Source organism: Bos indicus, chromosome 22, assembly GCF_029378745.1.
Source record: "Bos indicus isolate NIAB-ARS_2022 breed Sahiwal x Tharparkar chromosome 22, NIAB-ARS_B.indTharparkar_mat_pri_1.0, whole genome shotgun sequence".
Taxonomy (NCBI): domain Eukaryota; kingdom Metazoa; phylum Chordata; class Mammalia; order Artiodactyla; family Bovidae; genus Bos; species Bos indicus.
The window spans coordinates 7,825,812-7,848,378 of NC_091781.1; the positions used below are offsets into that span (position 1 = coordinate 7,825,812).

The following is a 22,567-nucleotide window of genomic DNA, read 5'->3' on the forward strand; positions in this document are numbered from 1 at the left end:
GGTTTTTCCTGTGGTCATGTATGGATGTGAGAGTTGGACTGTGAAGAAGGCTGAGTGCCGAAGAAATGATACTTTTGAACTGTGGTGTTGGAGAAGACTCTTGAGAGTCCCTTGGACTGCAAGGAGATCCAACCAGTCCATTCTGAAGGAGATCAGCCCTGGGATTTCTTTGGAAGGAATGATGCTAAAGCTGAAACTCCAGTACTTTGGCCACCTCATGCGAAGAGTTGACTCATTGGAAAAGACTGATGCTGGGAGGGATTGGGGGCAGGAGGAGAAGGGGAAGACTGAGGATGAGATGGCTGGAATGGCATCACTGACTCGATGGACGTGAGTCTGAGTGAACTCCGGGAGTTGGTGATGGACAGGGAGGCCTGGCGTGCTGCGATTCATGGGGTCGCAAAGAGTCAGACACAACTGAGCGACTGATCTGATCTGATTGATTAAAAAGGAAATAATACAGATAGGGACAGTTACTAACATACTTCCGTTGAAAGGAGAGGCAGTAAAAATAAAGGCATATATTGGCAGAATTGAGTGGTATACTGAACATGAAGCTGACAAAAGATAATTTGAAAATAAGGATGATGGTATACTGTGAGGCATTAACTGAATCCATAAAAGAAATCACAAACATCTGAGGCTATTCTTAAATACATTTCTATATAATAGGACCAAATCCACTTATTGAAGCACTCCAGAAGGCACACAAAGGTCACTTCGGTTGAAAAGGCAAGTCAAGCCCAGTCTGCCACCTAACTTCTATACACAAGTGTGACAGTGGCGCAGCACTCTGGACTGCAGACACACCACAAGTGCTGGTCGGAGCATGGCCAGCAGCCCAGGGCCAGTCTACAAACATCTTGTGGTCAAGACAGTGAGTGTTTCTAAAACACGGTTTGGAAACAATATGACCAAAGTAAATTTTACATTTGTTGACTCTCACAATAAAAATTGAGCCTTGTATTTTTTTTCATTTCATTTCACTATAATTTATTTGTACTGTATTTTATAAAATACTGGTCTGCAATAGACTAGCAATGAAAAAACTGGTCCTTCACCACAGATAAGACTGAAAAGTGGTGCTGCAAATTATGTTACAAATTATTAATATGTTACAAAAAAGTAAAAGATACAGTAAAAAAAAATTGAAATAAGAAGTAAAAATCTATTAGATGTATATTCGATAATTTTTTTGCTTTTGTGTTTGTCTCAAAGGAAACATATTTATTTAAATAGGCTTTCAGACCACCTGACCTGCCTCTTGAGAAACCTATATGCAGGTCAGGAAGCAACAGTTAGAACCGGACATAGAACAACAGACTGGTTCCAATTAGGAAAAAGAGTACATCAAGGCTGTATATTGTCACCCTGCTTATTTAATTTACATGCAGAGTACATCATGAGAAACGCTGGGCTGGAAGAAACACAAGCTGGAATCAAGATTGCCAGGAGATTTATCAATCACCTCAGATATGCAGATGACACCACCCTTATGGCAGAAAGTGAAGAGGAACTAAAGAGCCTCTTGATGAAAGTGCAAGAGGAGAGTGAAAAAGTTGGCTTAAAGCTCAACATTCAGAAAACGAAGATCATGGCATCTGGTCCCATCACTGCATGGGAAATAGATGGGGAAACAGTGGAAACAGTGTCAAATTTTATTTTTTTGTGCTCCAAAATCACTGAAGATGGTGACTGCAGCCATGAAATTAAAAGACACTTACTCCTTGGAAGGAAATTTATGACCAACTTAGACAGCATACTGAAAAGCAGAGATATTACCTTGCCAACAAAGGTCCATCTAGTCAAGGCTATGGTTTTTCCAGTGGTCATGTATGGATGTGAGAGCTGGACTGTGAAGAAAGCTGAGGGCCAAAGAATTGATGCTTCTGAACTGTGGTGTTGGAGAAGACTCTTGAGAGTCCCTTGGACTGCAAGGCGATCCAACCAGTCCATCAGTCCTGGGTGTTCACTAGAAGGACTGATGCTGAAGCTGAAACTCCAATACTTTTGCCACCTCATGCAAACAAAGAGTTGACTGATTGGAAAAGACCCTGATGCTGGGAGGGATGGGGGCAGGAGGAGAAGGGGACGACAGAGGATGAGATGGCTGGATGGCATCACCGACTTGATGGACATGAGTTTGAGTGAACTCTGGGAGCTGGTAATGGACAGGGAGGCCTGGAGGTGGGCTGTGATTCATGGGGTTGCAAAAAGTCGGACACAACTGAGCAACTGAACTGAACTGAACTGAAAATCTTTCATGTCTCAGCAAATTAAAATATTAAGTAGTAGATCTCTGAATTGTATACAATTACATTTGTGCATTTACAGAGAACTAATTCTGTTAAACAAAAACTATGAAAAAGTCAGTATGTGAAACACTAAAATAATTTGTAAATAAAATGAACTTACCCATTGCTACATAGGACTTAAATCGTGTTGATAATCTGTCCACAAAGGCACTTAAAATTTCCAATCCCATTAATGAGACCTACAGATAGAAAGAAATTTTAATGAATACAAATTACAGATGTATAACAATATGTAACTGTGACATAAAGTTCTTCATCTATTACCACTGAAATATTCAGGGTGAACAGTCATGAGCTTAGGGCACGCTATTCTTAAATGGCCAATAACAATAATAATATGCAAATGCAGGAAGATAGTGATATAGCCTATTTGGCAAAATATTAATAACTGCTGAATTAGGTAAAGGGTACACAGGAGTTCACGGACTATATCTGCAAGTTTCCTGTAATGTTGAAATGTTTCTTAAATGAAACATTTAAGCAAAAACAGCACATTTCATTACAGAGGAATTCCAGCTTCTGTCTAGGATGAAGAAACTGGAAACAATGATCACTCCCACTGTAAACAAGAAAAAGCCAAATAATCTACAAAACCGTAACTATTCTTGAATCCATTTAGAAAGCTATGGTTGTAGAATCATCATCTAGCTTGAAATCTTAAGGAAAGACAGATGCCAAGGAGAGATGAGACATAAGCAGTAGGTCACATGTGGAAGAGGACATAAGATGAAGCCACAGTACAAGTGGGTAAAAAGAATTCAGGTATATTCAACTCCTTGTTAATACCTGAGTGTGGGTTAGCGTGAAAATACAGAAACCTATTAGCGGCAGACACAAGGAGAGTTCACGTCTACTTGCAGGCTTTCTCCACAAACCTCCACTAGACACTCACAATTAAGACTGAGAACAGGGTGGGAGATCAGAGAAAGTCTCTTGGTAGTTACAAGTCTTGGTAGAAACGAGTAGCTACCTCTGCAAGCAAATCACAAACCTTTTCCAGCTCCTTGTCCTATAAGAAACAAAAGTTTGAAGCTACAGATGGAAAGAGAAACACTGTTATCCTCCTGACAGAGGTAAAAACTAACAACTACTAAGAGAAAAGGGAAAAAAAAAAAAGCCTTCTACTTCAAGGGCAGGAGCAGGAAACCACGCTGGGCTCTCGTGGTTAAAGCTCTCCAGGTGAGGAGGGACAGGATTTCTGACAGAGCTTTACCTTAAGGGTCAGGGACAGAGGGTTCCTAAGACTGAAGCTGGGCCAGGAAAACAGAATAGCCCCACTACTCATAAACGAGGCAGCAAGGTAAGAAGAAGCAACCGCAGTTTACCACTGGGGAAAGGAGAAAACCCCTCTCTGAAGTACAAGAAAAAAGAGACAGCCTAAAGTGTATGTAGAGGATTTACAAGCTGGAATCAAGACTGCAAGAAGTATCAACAGCCACAGATATATAGATGATACTACTCTAATGGCAAAAAATAAAGAACTAAAAGAGCCTCTTGATGAGGGTGATAGACAAGAGTGAAAAGTCTGTCTTCAAACTCAACATTCAAAAAACTAAGATCATGGCATCTAGTCCCATCATTTCATGGCAAATAGAAGAGGAAAAAGTGGAAGCAGTGACAGATTTTATTTTCTTGGGCTCCAAAAATCACTGTGGATAGTGACTGCAGCCATGAAATTAAAAGATGCTTGCTCCTTGGAAGAAAAGCTATGACAAACCTAGACAGCATATTAAAAAGCAGAGACACCACTTTGCTGAGAAAGGTCCATCTAGTCAAAGCTATGGTTTGTCCAGTAGTCATGTATGGATGTGAGAGTTGGACCATAAAGAAGGCTGAGCGCTGAAGAATCAATGCTTTCGAATCGTGGTGCTGGAGGAGACTCTGGAGAGTCCCTTGGACTGCAAGGATATCCAACCAGGCAATCCTAAAGGAGATCAACCCTGAATATCTACTGGAACAACAGATGCAGAAGCTGAAGCTCTTGTACTTTGGCCACCTGATGTGAAGAGTCAACTCAATGGAAAAGACCCTGATGCTGGGAAAGACTGAAGGCAAAAGAAGGGGGCAGCAGAGGATGAGATGGTTAGATAGCATCATTGACTGAATGAACATGAATGTGAACAAACTCCAGGAGATAGAGGAGGACAGAGGAGCCTGGCACGCTGCAGTCTATGGGGTCACAAAGAGTCAAACACGACTTAGCAACTGAACAACAACAACAAAGTTGGGGGGTGGGTGCAGAAACAATGAGGACTCAACAATTCCACTCCTAGGTATATACCCAAAGGGATTAAAGCAGGACATAGATGCTTGCATGCCAATGTCATTATACATCATTCATCACAGCCCAAAGGTAGAAAAGCCCAAATGGCCATCAGATTGGTAAATAAACAAAATGTGGTATATGCATGCAATCAAATACAATTTGGCCATAAACAGTAATGACTGATGGGCTTCATGGTGACTCAGACAGTAAAGAATCTGCCTGCAATGCGGGGGACGAGGGTTGGGAAGATCCCCTGGAGGGCATGGCAACCCACTCCAGTATTCCTGCCTGGAGAATCCCTAGGGACAGGGGAGCCTGGCGAGCTACAGTCCATGGAGGTGCAAAGGGTCGGACCTGACTGAGCGACTAAGCACACAGCAGGGTAATGACCAACACAAGCTGCAACATGGACCAACCTTGAAAACCTTCTGAGGAGTGAAAAAGCCAGACACAAACGGTTACATGTTGTGTGATTCAGCTTCTCAGAAATGTCCAGAACAAACAAATCCAAACAGAGAAAGTAGATGAGTAGTGCTTAGGGCTAGTGGATGTAGGGGGTAGGGAGGTAACAGCTAAATGGTACAGGGGTTTTTTTTGAGGTAATGAAAATGCTCCAAAATCGACTGTGCTGACGGTCATGCATACCTGCAAATACACTAAAAAACAATGAGGTGTGCATCTGAAACGAGGGAACCGTGTAACATGTGAATTACATCAATAAAGCTATTAAAAACTTAACTGGAAGTGCACAGTCACACTCATACACAAAATTTCATAGATGATGAAAGCAATATCTGAAAAAAGCAGGAAAAACACGCACTCTTAGTAAGAGCTCACTTAGGAATCTATCCTGAAGATACACCAGCAAAATTATGAGAAGACACAAAAAGACTAATGCAAGAGACTGCAAACTACCCAAATGTTCATCAGTATGAGACAGATTCAAAAATTATGGTCCATCCACACTACTGAGTACTATGACACTTTAAAAATAAAACTGAGGGCTACCCAACTTTTGCTTTGCAATGAACTCCAAGATACATTAAGTGAAAAAAGCAAGTTGGAGAGACACATATTTAATATATATTTAAAAATGGGACTACAGGTCGGGGGTGGAAGGGAGGCTCAACAGCAAGGGAATATATGTATACTTAGAGCTGATTCACGTAGTAGAAAGTAACACAATGTTGTAAAGCAATTTTCCTCCAATTAAAAAATTTTAATTAAAAGAAATTTTAAAGGAGGGCTACAAATATTAAGGGATATAGTTATGAATGTTTAAAAAATAACAACAATGGAAAGATAATCAGAAAAAAATAATTTTATGGCTGGGAATAGGGTATAAGTCACAGACAAAGAAAACAGACTACTTTGAATATACCTTCTTTGCAGCAATAACTAATTTCATTGAAAATGAAATAAAATAAGTAAACATAATGGGATGTTAGTCACTCAGTCATGTCCAACTCTTTGAGACCCCATGAACTCTGTAGCCCACCCAGGCTCCTCTGTCCACGGAATTCTCCAGCCAAGAATCCTGGAGTGGGTTGCCATTGCTTTCTCTAGGGATCTTCTCGACCCAGGGATCAACCCTAGGTCTCCCACACTGCAGGTAGATTCTTAACCATCTGAGTCACCAGGAAGCCCAAGTAAACTGAAATGTATACTCAATTAACAGCATAACCACACAGAAGACTATTCCAAGTGACTAAAATAAAGCAATTTGACTGTCCCTCTCTAGTGGGATATACCCTAAAGACAAAAACAAAACTCTGCCAAAGAGAAACTGTCAATGTTATTTAGAATTTCTGTTGATAAAAGGAGATATAGATGGAAGATATATAAAAATAGCAAAAACTGCAGTCTTGAATCTGAATATCAGTATGAACTGAAGAAATATTATTCTTTAAAATTAAAAAATCTAGAAACAAAGATCAAATGAGTAACAATAAGTTCCATGAGCACCTACGTTGTAGTTTCCACATACCATTTCCCACAAAAAGGAACCAAGTAGCTGATTCCAGGGCAGGAGCAGGAATATGATCTCATGATACCGGAGAGCAAAGACTACCAAAGATTCTTAGGGTCATCTGATAGAACAGTTTGGATATTAGTAAGAATAATAACTGGGAACTTCCCTGAAGATTCAGTGGTTAAGACTCCACCCTTCCACTGTAGGGGACATGGGTTCAATCCCTGGTTAAGGAACTTGAAATGTATTAGACATATTTAAATGCAAGACTTCGTATGATAATAAAAACTATCTGGCCAACACTGAAGCATGCTAGTTACTTTTACCTCATTATTTTCACAATTAGTAAATAAAGAAAGAAATTATACAAACTATACGAAAGGAATGAAACAAGGTTCAGAATTTAGAGTTCCAGAATATCACAATCACTGACAGTAATGCCACTTGTAAAGTCTGAACCACCAGCAACCACACACCAGTAGTGGTCTGAATTGGCAGTGGTAACATTTACAGCAACATGGACTGGGGCAGCCATCTGACTAGCATTATGTCTCCCTGGGTAATCAGGCTGGCACATTTATACACTGAAACATTTTATCTCATTGTAACTATATGTAATTTTCCTTTATAGTACAGTGAGAACATACTGGGGATTTTTAAAAATGATGTGTATTGAGTATTATCTATAAACTTTATTTCAGGATTGTAAGGGGGAGCATTAAAAGAGGGTGCTGGCAGCTTCCCTGGCAGTCTAGTGGTTAAGACACCATACTTTCATTGCAGGAGGCATGCGTTTGATCCCTGGTCAGGGAACTAAGATCCCACATGCCACATGGCACAGCCAAAAAAAAAAAAAGAGGGGGCACTAAATTGGACAGGGTTCACAATCACTACCCTACAGAACTCTCATACACACATACAGGTGACAATGCAAAAGAACAATGTGAATAGTAAAAAGTTAAAAACCTGGATGTTCTTCCAATGTGGCAGGCAAGCGAAAAAGACAAGATCCATATATACAGACAGACTTCAAACAAAAAAAATAGTATACTGTAAGAAATTGATGGTTTATAAGATATACAATCAAGGTTTTGCTAACACTGGAAGGTGGCATCATCCTTCAGATGGTAAAAGAGCTGTGATTTTGTATTACAAGAAAAGACTTGAAATCCTAGCATGTTACTAGCCCAGCACTACACAGTTATAATATAAATGCTATTTAGTGTTCTTCCCATTTTGAGAGTCTACTTATTACATTTACAGACAGACAAAATAAAAAAGAGTAGAGATGACAAGTGATAGGATGTTGAAGAGGTTTACCAAAGTACAGAAAAGGAAAGGAAAATTCTAATGTCCCTTGGTTCAAGTACTCTACCAATTTACCAGGTCTAGGACCTAAGCCAAAACACTGACATCTTTTCTACACAATGAGGAAACAGTACTGGCTTTCTAAGGCCACCTTAAAGATGAAATGAGATAATGGAAACAAAGCACAGAGACAATGCGTGGTACTCACCAAGGGCTCTTCAAATGGTGGTTATCATATTTAACTACATTTTACAAGGAACATTTTACAAGGTTTATTGCTATAACACCATTTTTAAATTTGGTTTTTCCAGTGGTCATGTATGGATGTGAGAGTTGGACTGTGAAGAAAAGCTGAGTGCTGAAGAATTGATGCTTTTGAACTGTGGTGTTAGAGAAGACTCTTGAGAGTCCCTTGGACTGCAAGGAGATCCAACCAGCCCATTCTGAAGCAGATCAGTCCTGGGTGTTCTTTGGAAGGACTGATGCTGAAGCTGAAACTCCAGTTTCAGCTTTTTGGCCACCTCAAGAGTTGACTCATTGGAAAAAGACTCTGATGCTGGGCGGGATTGGGGGCAGGAGGAGAACAGGACGACAGAGGATGAGATGGCTGGATGGCATCACCAACTCAACGGACATGAGTTCGGGTGAACTTCAGGAGTTAGTGATGGACAGGGAGGCCTGGTGTGCTGTGATTCATGGGGTCGCAAAGAGTCGGACACGACTGAGCAACCGAGCTGAACTGAACTGAAAATCACAGGACTTACCAAAATCAAATGCCAGAGCATATATATTTTATATAATGTACATACCTATCCACACATTTTTAAACCTTTAATTAATGATTTCTCCACTCAGCTGAAGATCCCAACTGCTGGTTTAACATCTCAACTTGGATGTCAAACCACCTTCTCAAACCTAACTTTTTACTTCCTTCACCTGACTTGTTTTCTCAGTCTTCCCCATTTCAGTAAACACTACCCTCTATTAGTGCTTAAGCAATGCAGTGACCCCCAATTCCTCTCTCTCAACCCTCATACTCAATGCCGTTGGCTCTACCATTAAATCACACCCCAATCTCTCACTTCTCAAGTACTGCCACTGTTACCTAACCAGTCTGAGCCACCAACTCTCCGATTCTTTTGCTGCTTTAACTGTCCACTCCTCACAAAGATGGCAACCACTCCAGTACTCTTGCCTAGAAAATTCCATGGACTGAGGAGCCTGGTAGGCTACAGTCCATGGGGTCACAAAGAGCCGGACTCGGCTGAGCAACTTCCCTCACTTCACTCACCTCACAAAGCAGCCAAACCTCTAAGTAAAAACCCTCTAATGATTTAGAATAAAATCCTATACAGCTCTTTCTACCTGCCTCCCCAGTTTCACCTCTTTGAACACCTCAACTCACTTAGAAACTCTAGCCACACTGGCCTACTTTATGTTCCTCAGCAGAACTAAGTTCTCTGCATTTGTGGTTTCCTCTGCCCAAAGGCATTCTTCACTCCTATATTTCTTTCCTAAACGTACTCAAATTTCATCTCACTTCCTTTACATCCCAAACAGTCTCATCTTCGCCTCATTCTTTCACATCAGTTGATTCATAAGCACTTATTACATGGAACAAATCTGTATACCCATCTGCCTTCCTCTTTCTAATAGGATCTCCGTGACAGCAGCAATCTCACTCCCCTCAGTGAGGTCTTCACCGACAACTTAAAATTCACACATCTGCATCCTACCCAATGCTTCTATTCCCTTCACTGCTTTTCTCCAAAGCATTTATCATCATCTAAAACAGAAGAGACTCCAGTTATTTATCTTGTTTATTCCTCAGCCCCCACGAGAATCCAAGCACACAAAGGCAAGGACTTCTGTCATTTTTTCATTCTTGTATCCCAGTGCCAAGAAGAATATCTGTACATCGTAGGTCCTCATGTAATAATGTTAGTCGCTCGGTTGTGTCCGACTCTTAGTGACCCCGTGAACTATATATATAGCCCACCATGCTCCTCTGTCCATGGGTCTTCAGGCAAGAATAATGGACTGGGTTGCCACCCCCTTCTGTATCTCAAGTGCCCAGAGGAGTGTCTGCACATTGTAGGTCCTTACTTAACACCCAACTGAAGCTGAGTGAATAAGCCTTTCTAGTCTTGTCCATAGGTGGGTTCTCAATATCTGGAAAAATACTTAGCATTAAGTATACGCACTCAAATTCACTGAAGCAATGAATGTTATTAAAGACACTCAAATTGTGAAGTACTAACAAATCCGAAGAAAAACTATTTTGTTCAGCATAATTTGAAATTTAAGTACACTTCTATTTGTGTGTATATTCAAAAAACTGATACACTTTTTTTCAAAAGATTTCAATAGTCATTGTACCTTCAGTAAAAAATGATGACTTAGCTTGGTAACTCAGTATATAAATTTAAAATAAACTAATTAGAATGCCTTCTCCGGAACAATGTCAGAAAAGGTCTTATAGAATTCAGTAGAAAGGAGAGGAATAATGATTCAGGCAGGAGAGATCCAAATTGATGAATTCATGTCCTTGAGAAGACAAGAGGGCATGGATACACACGCCTTCAATACCCATATGGAGGAACTGGTAGAAGTGAGAAAGGCTCACTTCCATAACAGAAAAGGCAGAGTGACAGGGGCACAAAAGGAAGTCTGTAGCTGAGGTTATGGGAGTTCTCTCCCGATTTCTGAAACTGTCTCAGGCTACAGTGTCTACCGAGGAGCATGGGGAGAGGAGCATGGGGAGAACGTATAGTAGAGATAAGAACTTGAGTCAGGTCCCTGATGGATCTAACTCTGAAGGACCAGTTAAAGGAAAAACAAAGCACTGAGTAGAAGTTCTGGGCAAAGACATCAAAGAAAAAGCAGGATACTGTGGAATCACAGAAGCCAAGAATATGTTTCAGGAGATGGGACTGCTCAACTGTCATTCACTGATGGCACCTCTGAGGAGTGCCGATTCAACCACAGGCAGCATAGGGGTGACATAAGCGTTACCAAAGAGCCAACTTTCTACAGCAGCCTCGGCTACCACACAAAAGCAACTATCTTAAGTGCGTATGCCCTTCCTACAGTGCAAGTAAATTTAGGTCGTGTCTTCCAAAGAAACAAGACTAATCCTCTAAACAGTAATGGTGTATCCTTAAACACTAACTTTTCTCAAAGTTTTCAAAAGTAATACAGAAGCAGTATATAATGGAACACTGAGGTGGTTAATTCTCAAACTGTTTATTATCCTTGTAAAAAGTCAAACCCTTCCAAAACTCTTAAGTTTCATCATTAAATCTGCATAATAATTTTAGAGTTTCCCTTTCTTCTCTATGATGATAATGATTTCAAAGTACAGCCTATTCGCTGTTATAAGTATCAGTTACTAAGAAGAATCACTTCAACCACACGATGCTCGGACCAGCATTTTAAAGCAACACTGCCACCAGAAGACTAGAAAGCAAAGTTACTGCTAAAAACCACAGTACAGGCTGATTACAAAAAGTTTACCTGGTCTCCCAACGTGGCTACATTACAACCTGCCTACTACCGGCTCTTCTGAAACACTCATTCCTTCTTGTACCTCATCTTTTTATTTTTTGCCAGTATCAGCTAACCTGCCATGGCACGGTTTCAAATCCGAGTCAGTCCTTAACTACGGCAAAACAAAATGACACAGAGCGTTCAACTGCTTTGCGTCGACTATAAACGAAAAGCAAATAAATAATGCCATGAAGTCAGACTCTTCACTAGATTTAACGGTAAACTTAATCAGGCACCTTATTACGCTCTAAAGATGCTTTAGACACGAAAAGCACAACCTTTCAGAAACAGAAAATATTATACAAGAAAAAAGAAACCAGGCGATTAAGTAGGATAAAAATACTAATTCAAAAGGATTAACTTGACATCTCTTTTGAACTTAAAATCTGAATCTTCCTGTCCTACGTCTTGCCCTGGGTAGTGTTACACAGGTACGTACGAATGTATAATAAAGGGTCTGCTACACTTTTACGCATGTAAATGATCACTAATTTTTTAAAATAGGTGTTGAAACATAATGCCCTAGTGCCAAGGAACTCCACACGGTGTCACGGAATCACTGAATTTGCCACAGCTCACAATCGTGGAAAAAGTTGGTCTTGGTGGGAAGGTGGGCTCCCGCTAGCTTTCGGAGAGGCAGGCTCGCCGCTGGGGGCAAGTCCAGAGGTGCCCGGGGCCACCCGGGGGCCCACTCGGCCGTCCGAGCACGTCCGGGATTAAAGGGCCGGCGGGAGAGGGCGTGCCCCGCCAGGCCGCGCAGCCGCCGCTTACCCGGTAGTTGCTCGAGCCCACCCAGCCGGTGAGAGCGTCGACCGTCTTGCTCAGACGGGCCAGGTCCTCCTCCAGATCCGGGATGGCGCCCGGTGCGCCGAGGTAGAGCAGCAGCTCCTGTCCGACCTGCAGGCGGCCGCCGACGTCCTTCTGCTGCACCTGGGCGCTGAAGTACTCCATGCTGCGGGGCTCCATGGCCGCGGCCGCCCGCCCGCCCGCCCGCTCGTGAGGGGCCAACTTTCGCCGAGCGCCGCCCAGCCGCCAGAGCGGGGCCCCGCGGGAACGGGCGGGACGCGCTCGGTCCGGCCGAGGCGCGGCTCGCGGGCCGCGGCGGGCGGCGGGAGCAGCGCCAGACACCCAGCGGCCCCCCAAACTAGTCAAACTCGGCGCCCCCCGCGCCCCAACCCGCTTCAGAGGCCGCGGCCGCAGGCGACGTCAGCGCGCGCGTGACGTCAGCGCGACGCCGGCGAGCGAGCGCCCGCCCGCCTGCCCGCTGGTCCTCACACAAGGTTAGCGGAGGCGGCGGCTGGAGCGGGAGCTGCTGGGGGTCGTGGAGCCTCTGGGGAAGTTGTGGTCGGTCTGGGTTGGCACCCCCAGGAAGCCGACAGTTCTCTGCCAGCCGCCACCTCAGCACTCAGCCGTCGCCTTGTAAAATCTTAGGCCCTTTCACGTTTTCCTACACTTTAAATCAATACTTGGGAAAGTTTCTTTGACTTGGAATTCCCCTTCCCTAACTCCACTGCCAGATTTGTGGGGGTTTTTTAGGCTTTGGGCGTTTGGGTTTGTTGGTCGTGGTCTTATTGTTTTTTTGTTGGTTTGTTTGGGATTTTTTGTTTTTTGTTTTTGTAGAATACACTTTCTTGTACAAAAAAAATGTTAATAATGACCCCTGCTTCCAGCCACCGCCACTTGTTGGGTTGCCATTTGATTATCCTTTACAAAAAAAAAAAAAAAAAAAGGTTTAATTTACACAGACTAAAATGCACAGATTTTAAGTGGTCCGTGCGTTTTGGCAAAGGTATTCAAAGTGTGAATAACCACCATCCTAGGAACGATAGAGCCTTGCCAGGAAATACTAATCAGATTTCTATCACCGTAGCATAGGTTTCCATATTACTTAATTTCACATGACTTCATAGAGTCTGTGCTTTTACTGAGTTGGGCGTTTTCCTTTAGGATGTTTTGAGGTTGATCCAGTGCTGTTGGTGTGTCAGTAGTCCCTTTTTATTGCTGAGTAGGAGTCCTTATATGGAAGCACCACAGTTTGTCACCCCATCACCTGTTTATAGACATTTGCACTGTTTCATTTTTCAGATTTCCGGCTGTAACCAGCCATAACCGCTAGTGTACAAGTCATTGTGCAGAGACACGGTTTCATTTCTCTTTGGTAAATACCAAGTACTAGAATTACTAGGTCTGTGTGATAAGTGTATGTTTAACTGTAGAAGAAACTGCTGAACTGTTTTCCAAAATGTCTGTACCATACTAAACTCCCATCAGCAGTGCTCAGAAGTACAGTTGCTCCACATTCTCCACAATATTTAGTTTGGTTGGGGTGATTAATTTTATCCATGATGTTGTTCAATCGGTCAGTTGTATCCAACTGTTTTTGACCTAGACCACAGCATGCCAGGTTTCCCTGTCCTTCACTAGCTCCCAGAGTTTGCTCAAACTCATGTCCATTGAATTGGGGATGCAATTCAAGCATTTCATCCTCTATTGCCCCCCTTTCTCCTCCTGCCCTGAATCTTTCCCAGGATCAGGGTCTTTTCAAATCAGTCAGCCCTTTGAATCAGGTGGCCAACGTATGGAAGTCATGTTAATGGGTGTAAACTGTTCTAGAATACATTCTAAGTGGACATGTTATTTACCTTCCTGCTAATTATTTCCAGCCACAATTTAATAATTTTAAATATCTGTCTCTTCTGTTACACAGAAACTCCAAGATCATTCGTGTTTTCCCTAGGATGGTGCTAGACAGATAATGGGTGCTCAATCAATTTAAGCTGAATAAGTGAATGAATTTAATGAAATGCTCACATTAACAAAATAAGAACAAAATAATAATACACTCTCCAAATCCAAAGAAACCTTTTCTGTGTTTACTCTGAGGTTTTTTTTTTTTCCCCTATATTACTCTGTTTCTCTTTGTATCATGATGTAAAGTTTCTTCCATAGTTAATTAGCTGTAATTTCCATGCAGTTGGGCCTAAATCAACTACTATAATAACTGTTCCTTGCTGTCTAGAGGTTCCTTTCCTAAGGGTTGTTGTGATGGTGTTCATTCGCTAAGTTGTGTCCGACTCTTTGTGACCGTATGAACTGCACCATGCCAGGCTTCCCTGTCCTTCACTGTCTCCCAGAGTTTGTCAAATTCATGTACATTCGGTAATGCTATGTAACCATCTCATCCTCTGCCACACCCTTCTCCTGCTCTCAACCTTTCCCAGTATCAGGGGTCTTTTCAAGTGAGTCAGCTCTTCACATCAGGTGGCCAAAGGATTATACCTTCAGCTGCAGCGTCAGGCCTTCCAATGAGTATTCAGGGTTGATTTCTTTTGAGATTACCTTGTTGGATCTCCTTGCAGTTCTAAGGACTTTCAGGAGTCTTCTCTAGTACCACAGTTCGAAAGCATCAATTCTTTGGCACTCAGCCTTTTTTATGGTTCATTTCTCACATCCATACATGACTACCGGAAAAACCATAGCTTTGACTATACTGACCTTTGTCAGCAAAGTGATATCTCTGCTTTTTAATATACTGTCTTAAGTTTGTCATAGCTTTCCTTCCAAGGAGCAAGCGTCTTTTAATTTCATGGATGCAATCTCTGTCTGCAGGAAATTTTGGAGCCCAGGAAAATATAATCTGTCACTGCTTCCACTTTTTCCCCTTCTATTTGCCAAGAAGTGATGGGACCAGATATCATGACCTTAGTTTTTGGAATGTTGAGTTTTAAGTCAGTTTTTTCACTATCTTCTTTCATCCTCATCAAAAGGCTTTTTATAGTTCCTCTTCACTTTCTGCCATTAGAGTGGTATCATCCACATATCTGAGGGGTTGATATTTCTCCAAGCAGTCTTGATTCCAGCTTGTGACTCAGCCAGCCCAGTATTTCACATGATGTACACTGCATATTAGTTAAATAAACAGGGTGACAATATGTACAGCCTTATCGTACTCCTTTCCCAATTTTGAACCAGTCAGTTCCATGTAAGGTTCAAACTGTTCCTTCTTGACCCACATACAGGTTTCTCAGCAGACAGGTAAAGTGGTCTGGGATTCCCATATCTTTAAGAATTTTCCACATTTATTGTGACTACACAGTCAAAGGCTTTAACATAGTCAATAAAACAGAAATCAGTGTTTTTCTGGAATTCCCTTACTTTCTTTCAGTTCATTTCAGTTCAGTTGCTGGGTCATGTCTGATTTTTTGGATTACAGCATACCAGGCTTCCCTGTCTATCACCAACTCCCAGAGCTTACTCAAACTCGTGTCCATTGAGTTAGTGACGCCATCCAACCATCTCATCCTCTGTTGTCCCCTTCTTCTGCCTTCAATCTTTCCCAGCATCAAGGTCTTTTCCAATGAGTCAGTTCTTTGCATCTGGTGACCAAAGTATTGGAGCTGCAGCTTCAGCATTAGTCCTTCCAGTGAATATTCAGGACTGATTTCCTTTAGGACTGACTCCTTGCTGTCCAAGGGACTCTCAAGAGTCTTCTCCAGCACCACAGTTCAAAAGCAATAATTCTTCAGTGCTCAGCTTTCTTTATGGTCCAACTCTCACATCGATCCATGACTATGGAAAAACCATAGCTTTGACTAGACGGACCTTTGTCAGTAATGTCTATGCTTTTAATATGCTGTCTAGGTTTGTCATAGCTTTTCTTCCAAAGAGCAAGTGTCTTTTAATTTCATGGCTACAGTCACCATCTGCAGTGATTTTGGAGCCCAAGAAAATACAATCTCTCACTGTTTTCATTGTTTCACCATCTATTTGCCATGAAGTGATGTGGCCAGTGTCATGATCTTCCTTTTTGGAGTGTTGAGTTTAAGCCAACTTTTTCACTCTGCTCTTTCACTTTCATCTAGGCTCTTTAGTTCTTCTTCACTTTCTGCCGTAAGGGTGGTGTCATCTGCATATCTGAGATTATTGATATTTCTCCCCACAATCTTGATTCCAGCTTGTGCTTCATCCAGCTTATCATTTGTACGCATGATGTACTCTGCATACAAGTTAAATAAGCAGGGTGACAATATACAGCCTTGACGTACTCCTTTCCCAATTTGGAACCAGTCTGTTTTTCCGTGTCTAGTTGTAACTGTTGCTTCTTGACCTGCATACACATTTCTCAGGAAGCAAGTAAAGTGGTCTAGTATTCCTGTCTCTTGAAGAATTTTCCACAGTTTGTTGTGATTCACACAGTCAAAGGCTTTGGCATAGTCAATAAAGCAGAAATAGATGTTTTTCTGGAACTCTCTTGCTTTTTCAGTGATCCAGCAGATGTTGGCAATTTGATCTCTGGTTCCTCTGCCTTTTCTAAAACCAGCTTGAACATCTGGGAGTTCACAGTTCACATATTGCTGAAGCCTGGCTTGGAGAATTTTGAGCATTACTTTACTAGCGTGTGAGATGAGTGCAATTGTGCGGTAGTTTGAGCATTCTTTGGCCTTGCCTTTCTTTGGGATTGGAATGAAAACTGACCTTTTCCAGTCCTGTGGCCACTGCTGAGTTTTCCAAATTTGCTGACATATTGAGTGCAGCACATTCACAGCATCATCTTTCAGGATTTGGAATAGCTCAACTGGAATTCCATCAACTTCTCTAGCTTTGTTCGTAGTGATGCTTCCTAAGGCCCACTTAACTTCGCATTCCAGGATGTCTGACTCTAGGTGAGTGATCACACCATCGTGATTATCTGGGTTGTGAAGATCTTTTTTGTACAGTTCTTCTGTGTATTCTTGCCACCTCTTCTTAATATCTTCTACTTCTGTTAGGCCCATACCATTTCTGTCCTTTATTGAGCATATCTTTGCATGAAATGTTCCCTTGGTATCTCTAATTTTCTTGAAGAGGTATCTAGTCTTTCCCATTCTGTTGTTTTTCTCGACTCTCTTCTTTGTTCATTTAAGAAGGCCTTCTTATCTCTCCTTGCTATTCTCTAGAACTCTGCATTCAGTTCGGTTTATCTTTCCTTTTCTTCCTTGCTTTTTGCTTCTCTTCTTTCCTCAGCTATTTGTACAGCCATAAGGGTTACAGAAGAATATAAAAAGAGGGTCCAATCCACAGAAGTTTATGTTCTGTTAATAATTACCAGTGACCAGGTGCAGTATGTTGTATAGAAAACAAAAAAATATGTAGGAGCTGTGGATTCCAGTTTCAGCCCTATTTGTCCCTGTGACTAAAAGTGACTGAATTTGTATAGCTCAAGGTCTTTGAGTTATAAGATAACTAAGTAGTCTTCATGTTATAAGACAATATGCGTATAGTGTCTGAGTAGGGCTTCCCACGTGGCTCAGTGATAATGAATCTGCCAGCCAGTGCAGGAGATGCAGGAGACCCTGGTTCAATCCCTGGGTAAAGAAGATCCCCTGGAGAAGGCAATGGCAAAGCCGTTCCAGTGTTCTTGCCTGGGAAATCCCATGGACAGAGGAGCCTGGTAGGCTACAGTCCATGGGGTCGCAAAAGATTTGGACACGACTAAGTGACTAAAGCAACAACAGCAAGTATTTGAGTAACTCTGCAACTACCTATGCAATGTCTAGTTAACACTGGCTACCGTTACCTGTGTATCTCCTCTGTATGTTTCATTAATTCATCAACAGATATCTTCTGAGAGCTTGTTATGCTACGCACTGTACCATAGGCCACAGATGCAAAGTTCATTTAGATATGATCTCTGCCCACAACATACCTATGTAGAGACAAGAAAGTCAACATGTCTAGGATGCAAGGATCGGGTAAGCAGAGGGTTTCTGGAAGCCTGGGTGAGAGTCCCTCCTTGTCTAGCTGGCACAGAGAACAGAGGTGGGAGAGTTGTAAATTGGGAAGGTTTCCTTGAAGAGGTTTATATATAGAGGTTTGAGACTATATAGGATTTGGCAGAGGTTTGAGAATATATAGGATTTAACTAATTAAAGAAGCAGTTCTTTCATAAAATCCAGCAGCCCCATTCCTGGGCATATTTACTAAACAAAACCATAATTCAAGAAGTTCAAAAAAGAGGGAATATATGTATATATATATAACAGATTCATTTTTCTGTATAGTAGAAACTAACACAACATTGTAAAGCAACTATACTCTGATAAAAATTAGTTTAAAATAAACCATAATCAGAACAGATACATAAATCTGCTGTGTTCATAGGAGCACTATTTACAATAGCCAAGGCATGGAAAGAACCTAAATGTCCATCAACAAATGAACAGATAAAGAAGATGTGGTACATATATACAATGGAATATTTCTCAACTATAAAAAGAATGAAATAATGCCATTTGCAGCAATATGGATGGACCGAAACATGATCAAGTGAAGTAAGTCAGAAAGAGGAAGAAAAACACCATATGATCACTTATATGTGGAATCTAAAATACGACACAGACAAACTTACCTACAAGACAAAAACAGGCTTACAGAGGACAGGCTCATGTTCGCTCTGGGACAGGAAAGGGTGGAGGAAAGAAGGACAGAGTTTGGGATTAGCAAATGCAAACTGTTACTATAGGGTGGATGAACAACAAAGTCCTATTGTATAGCACAGGGAACTATATTTAACATCCTGTGGTAAACCATAGTGGGAAAATAATATGAAAAAGAATATGCATGTGTAAAGAGCAACAAGTAAAGAGCAACACTGCATAGGAACCTGGAATGTCGGGTCCATGAATCAAGGCAAATTGGAAGTAGTCAAACAGGAGATGGCAAGAGTGAACATTTTAGGGTCAACATTTTAGGGATCAGCGAACTAGAATGGACTGGAATGGGTGAATTTAACTCAGATGACGATTATATCTAGTACTGTGGGCAAAAATCCCTTAAGAGAAACAGAGTAGCCATTATAGTCAACAAAAGAGTCCAAAATGCAGTACTTGAATGTAATCTCAAAAATGACAGAATGATCTCTGTTCGTTTCCAAGGGAAACCATTCAGTATCACTGTAATCCAAGTCTATGCCCCAACCAGTAATGCTGAAGAAGCTGAAGTTGAATGGTTCTATCCTTCTAGAACTAACACCCAAAAAAGATGTCCTTTTCATTATACTGGACTGGAATGCAAAAGTAGGAAGTCAAGAAACACCTGGAGTAACAGACAAATTTGGCCTTGGAATACAGAATGAAGTAGGGCAAAGACTAATAGTTTTGCCAAGAAAATGCACTGGTCATAGCAAACACCCTCTTCCAACAACACAAGAGAAGACTCTACACATGGACATCACCAGATGGTCAACACCGAAATCAGATTGATTATATTCTTTGCAGCCAAAGATGGAGAAGCTCTATACAGTCAACCAAAACAAGACCAGGAGCTGACTTTGGCTCAGATCATGAACTCCTTATTGCCAAATTCAGACTTAAATTGAAGAAAGTAGGGAAAACCACTAGACCATTCAGGTATGACCTAAATCAAGCCCCTAAAATAGATTTAAGGGACTAGATCTGATAGACAGAGTGCCTGATGAATTATGGATGGCGGTTCGTGACATTGTACAGGAGACAGGTATAAAGACCATCCCCAAGAAAAAGATATGCAAAAAAGCAAAATGGCTGTCTGAGGAGGCCTTACAAATAGCCGTGAAAAGAAGAGAAGAGAAAAGCAAAGGAGAAAAGGAAAGATATACCCATTTGAATGCAGAGTGCCAAAGGATAGCAAGGAGAGAGAAGAAAGCCTTCCTCAGTGACCAATGCAAAGAAATAGAGGAAAACAACAGAATGGGAAAGACTAGAGATCTCTTCAAGAAAATTAGAGATACCAAGGGAACATTTCATGCAAAGATGGGCTCGATAAAGGATAGAAATGGTATGGACCTAACAGAAGCAGAAGATATTAAGAAGAGATGGCAAGAATACACAGACGAACTATATAAAAAGACCTTCATGACCCAGATAATCACGATGGTGTGATCACTCACCTAGAGTCAGACATCCTGGAATGTAAAGTCAAGTGGGCCTTAGGAAGCATCACTACAAACAAAGCTAGAGGAGTTGATGGAATTCCAGTTGAGCTATTTCAAATCCTAAAAGATGATGCTATGAAAGTGCTGCACTCAATATGCCAGCAAATTTGGAAAACTCAGCAGTGGCCACAGGACTGGAAAAGGTCAGTTCTCATTCCAATCCCAAAGAAAGGCAATGCCAAAGAATGTTCAAACTACCGCACAATTGCACTCATCTCACACACTAGTAAAGTAATGCTCAAAATTCTCCAAGCCAGGCTTCAGCAATGCGTGAACCGTGAACTCCCAGATGTTCAAGCTGGTTTTAGAAAAGGCAGAGGAACTAGAGATCAAATTGCCAACATCCGCTGGATCATGGAAAAAGCAAGAGAGTTCCAGAAAAACATCTATTTCTGCTTTATTGATTATGCCAAAGCCTTTGACAGTGTGAATCACAACAAACTGTGGAAAATTCTTCAAGAGATGGGAATACCAGATCACCTGACCTGCCTGTTGAGAAATCTGTATGCAGGTCAGGAAGCAACATTTACAACTGGACATGAAACAACAGACTGGTTACAAATCAGAAAAGGAGTACATCAAGGTTGTATATTGTCACCCTGCTTATTTAACTTCTATAAAGAGTACATCATGAGAAATGCTAGGCTGGTGGAAGCACAAGCCATAATCAAGATTGCTGGGAGAAATATCAATAACCTCAGATATGCAGATGATACCACCCTTATGGCACAAAGCGAAGAAGAACTAAAGAGCCTCTTGAGGAAAGTGAAAAAGTAAAGAGTAAAAAAGTTAGCTTAAAGCTCAAGATCGAGAAAACTAAGATCATGGCATCTGGTCCCATCACTTCATGGCAAATAGATGGGGAAACAGGGGAAACAGTGGAAACAGTGGCAGACTTTATTTTTGGGGGGCTCCAAAATCACTGCAGATGGTGATTGTAGCCATGAAAGTTAAAGACACTTACTCCTTGGAAGGAAAGTTATGACCAACCTAGACAGCATATTAAAAAACCAGAGACATTTCTTTGCCAACAAAGGTCTGTCTAGTCAATGCTATGGTTTTTCCAGGAGTCATGTATGAATGTGAGAGTTGGACTGTGAAGAAAGCTGAGTGCTGAAGAATCGATGCTTTTGAACTGTTGTCTTGGAGAAGACTCTTGAGAGTCCCTTGGACTACAAGGAGATTCAACCAGTCCATCATAAAGGAAATCAATGCTGAATATTCATTGGAAGGACTGATGCTGAATCTGAAACTCCAGTACTTTGGCCACCTGATGGGAAGAACTGACTCATTTGAAAAGACCCTGATGCTGGGAAAGATTAAAGGTGGGAGGGAAAGGGGACAACAGAGGATGAGATGGGTGGATGGCATCACCAACTCAATGGGTTTGAGTAAACTCCAGGAGTTGGTGATGGACACGGAGGCCTGTTGTGCTGCAGTCCATGGGGTTGCAAAGAGTCGGACATGACTGAGCAACTGAACTGAACTAACTTTTTTCTCTCATGTGTTACTCTTTTCGATCCTATGGACTGTAGCCCTCCAGGCTCCTCTGTCCATGGGTATTTCCAAGGAAGAATACTGGACTGGGTTGCCATGCTCTCCTGCAGAAGATCTTCCAGACCCAGGGATTGAACCTGCATCTCTTAGGTCTCCTGCATTGTCAGCAGGATATATATATATATATATATATATATATATATATATATATATATATAGCTAAGACACCTTGTTATACAGCAGAAATTAAACAACATTGTAAATCAAGTATACTCCCAAAAAAGTTTTTTTTAAAAAAGTGGGGTGTTTTGAGGAATAACCTGTTTATCTATAAGATGTAGACTTGACTATTTAAATTTAACATTTGTTATTATCATTACATACCTCCTACAAAATCTACTTATTTCTCTATATCACTGTTGTCTGTCCTCTGTTGAACATCCGTAGAACAGAAAGTTCTCAAACCTCCTAGTTCAGCACTTTATCTCAGTCATTTTTCACACACCCATAGACCAAAAGAAACACCTAACAATTACCATCTACTTAATACTAAGATCCAAACAACTTAATGAGTATTCACATCCTAACATCTTGGTAGACATATGAAAAATAATACACATAAACTGAAGGAAGTGCATTTTCATTTCATTCTTAAATAACACACTAATAAAGTGTCTATACCTGTGGATACACTGCACAACTTCTAAAAC

The 22,567-nt window shown here is 41.4% G+C and overlaps 1 protein-coding gene and 1 long non-coding RNA gene across 32 annotated transcripts in view; one reads left to right on the forward strand and one right to left on the reverse strand.

The window, feature by feature from the left end:
* CLASP2 (cytoplasmic linker associated protein 2) overlaps positions 1 to 12,517 on the reverse strand; it is a 174,794-nt gene extending 162,277 nt beyond the window's left edge. For 4 of the 31 annotated variants that reach the window (XM_070777329.1, XM_070777327.1, XM_070777349.1 and 1 more), the window contains exons 1-2: positions 12,182 to 12,512; positions 2,416 to 2,494 (exon numbers count right to left, since the gene is read on the reverse strand). In XM_070777329.1, the coding sequence (XP_070633430.1) occupies positions 2,416 to 2,494; positions 12,182 to 12,376 (274 nt within the window). In that variant the 5' untranslated portion in view covers positions 12,377 to 12,512. Of the gene's footprint in view, positions 1 to 2,415; positions 2,495 to 12,181 lie in introns of all 31 variants that reach the window. The other 27 variants (XM_070777336.1, XM_070777367.1, XM_070777352.1 and 24 more) reach the window with 14 other exon arrangements.
* Positions 12,518 to 12,571: 54 nt separating this feature from the next.
* LOC139178719 (uncharacterized) overlaps positions 12,572 to 22,567 on the forward strand; it is a 69,712-nt gene continuing 59,716 nt past the window's right edge. The window contains exon 1 of the long non-coding RNA XR_011563212.1: positions 12,572 to 12,690. This is a non-coding gene — a long non-coding RNA (uncharacterized lncRNA). The remainder of the gene's footprint in view (positions 12,691 to 22,567) is intronic.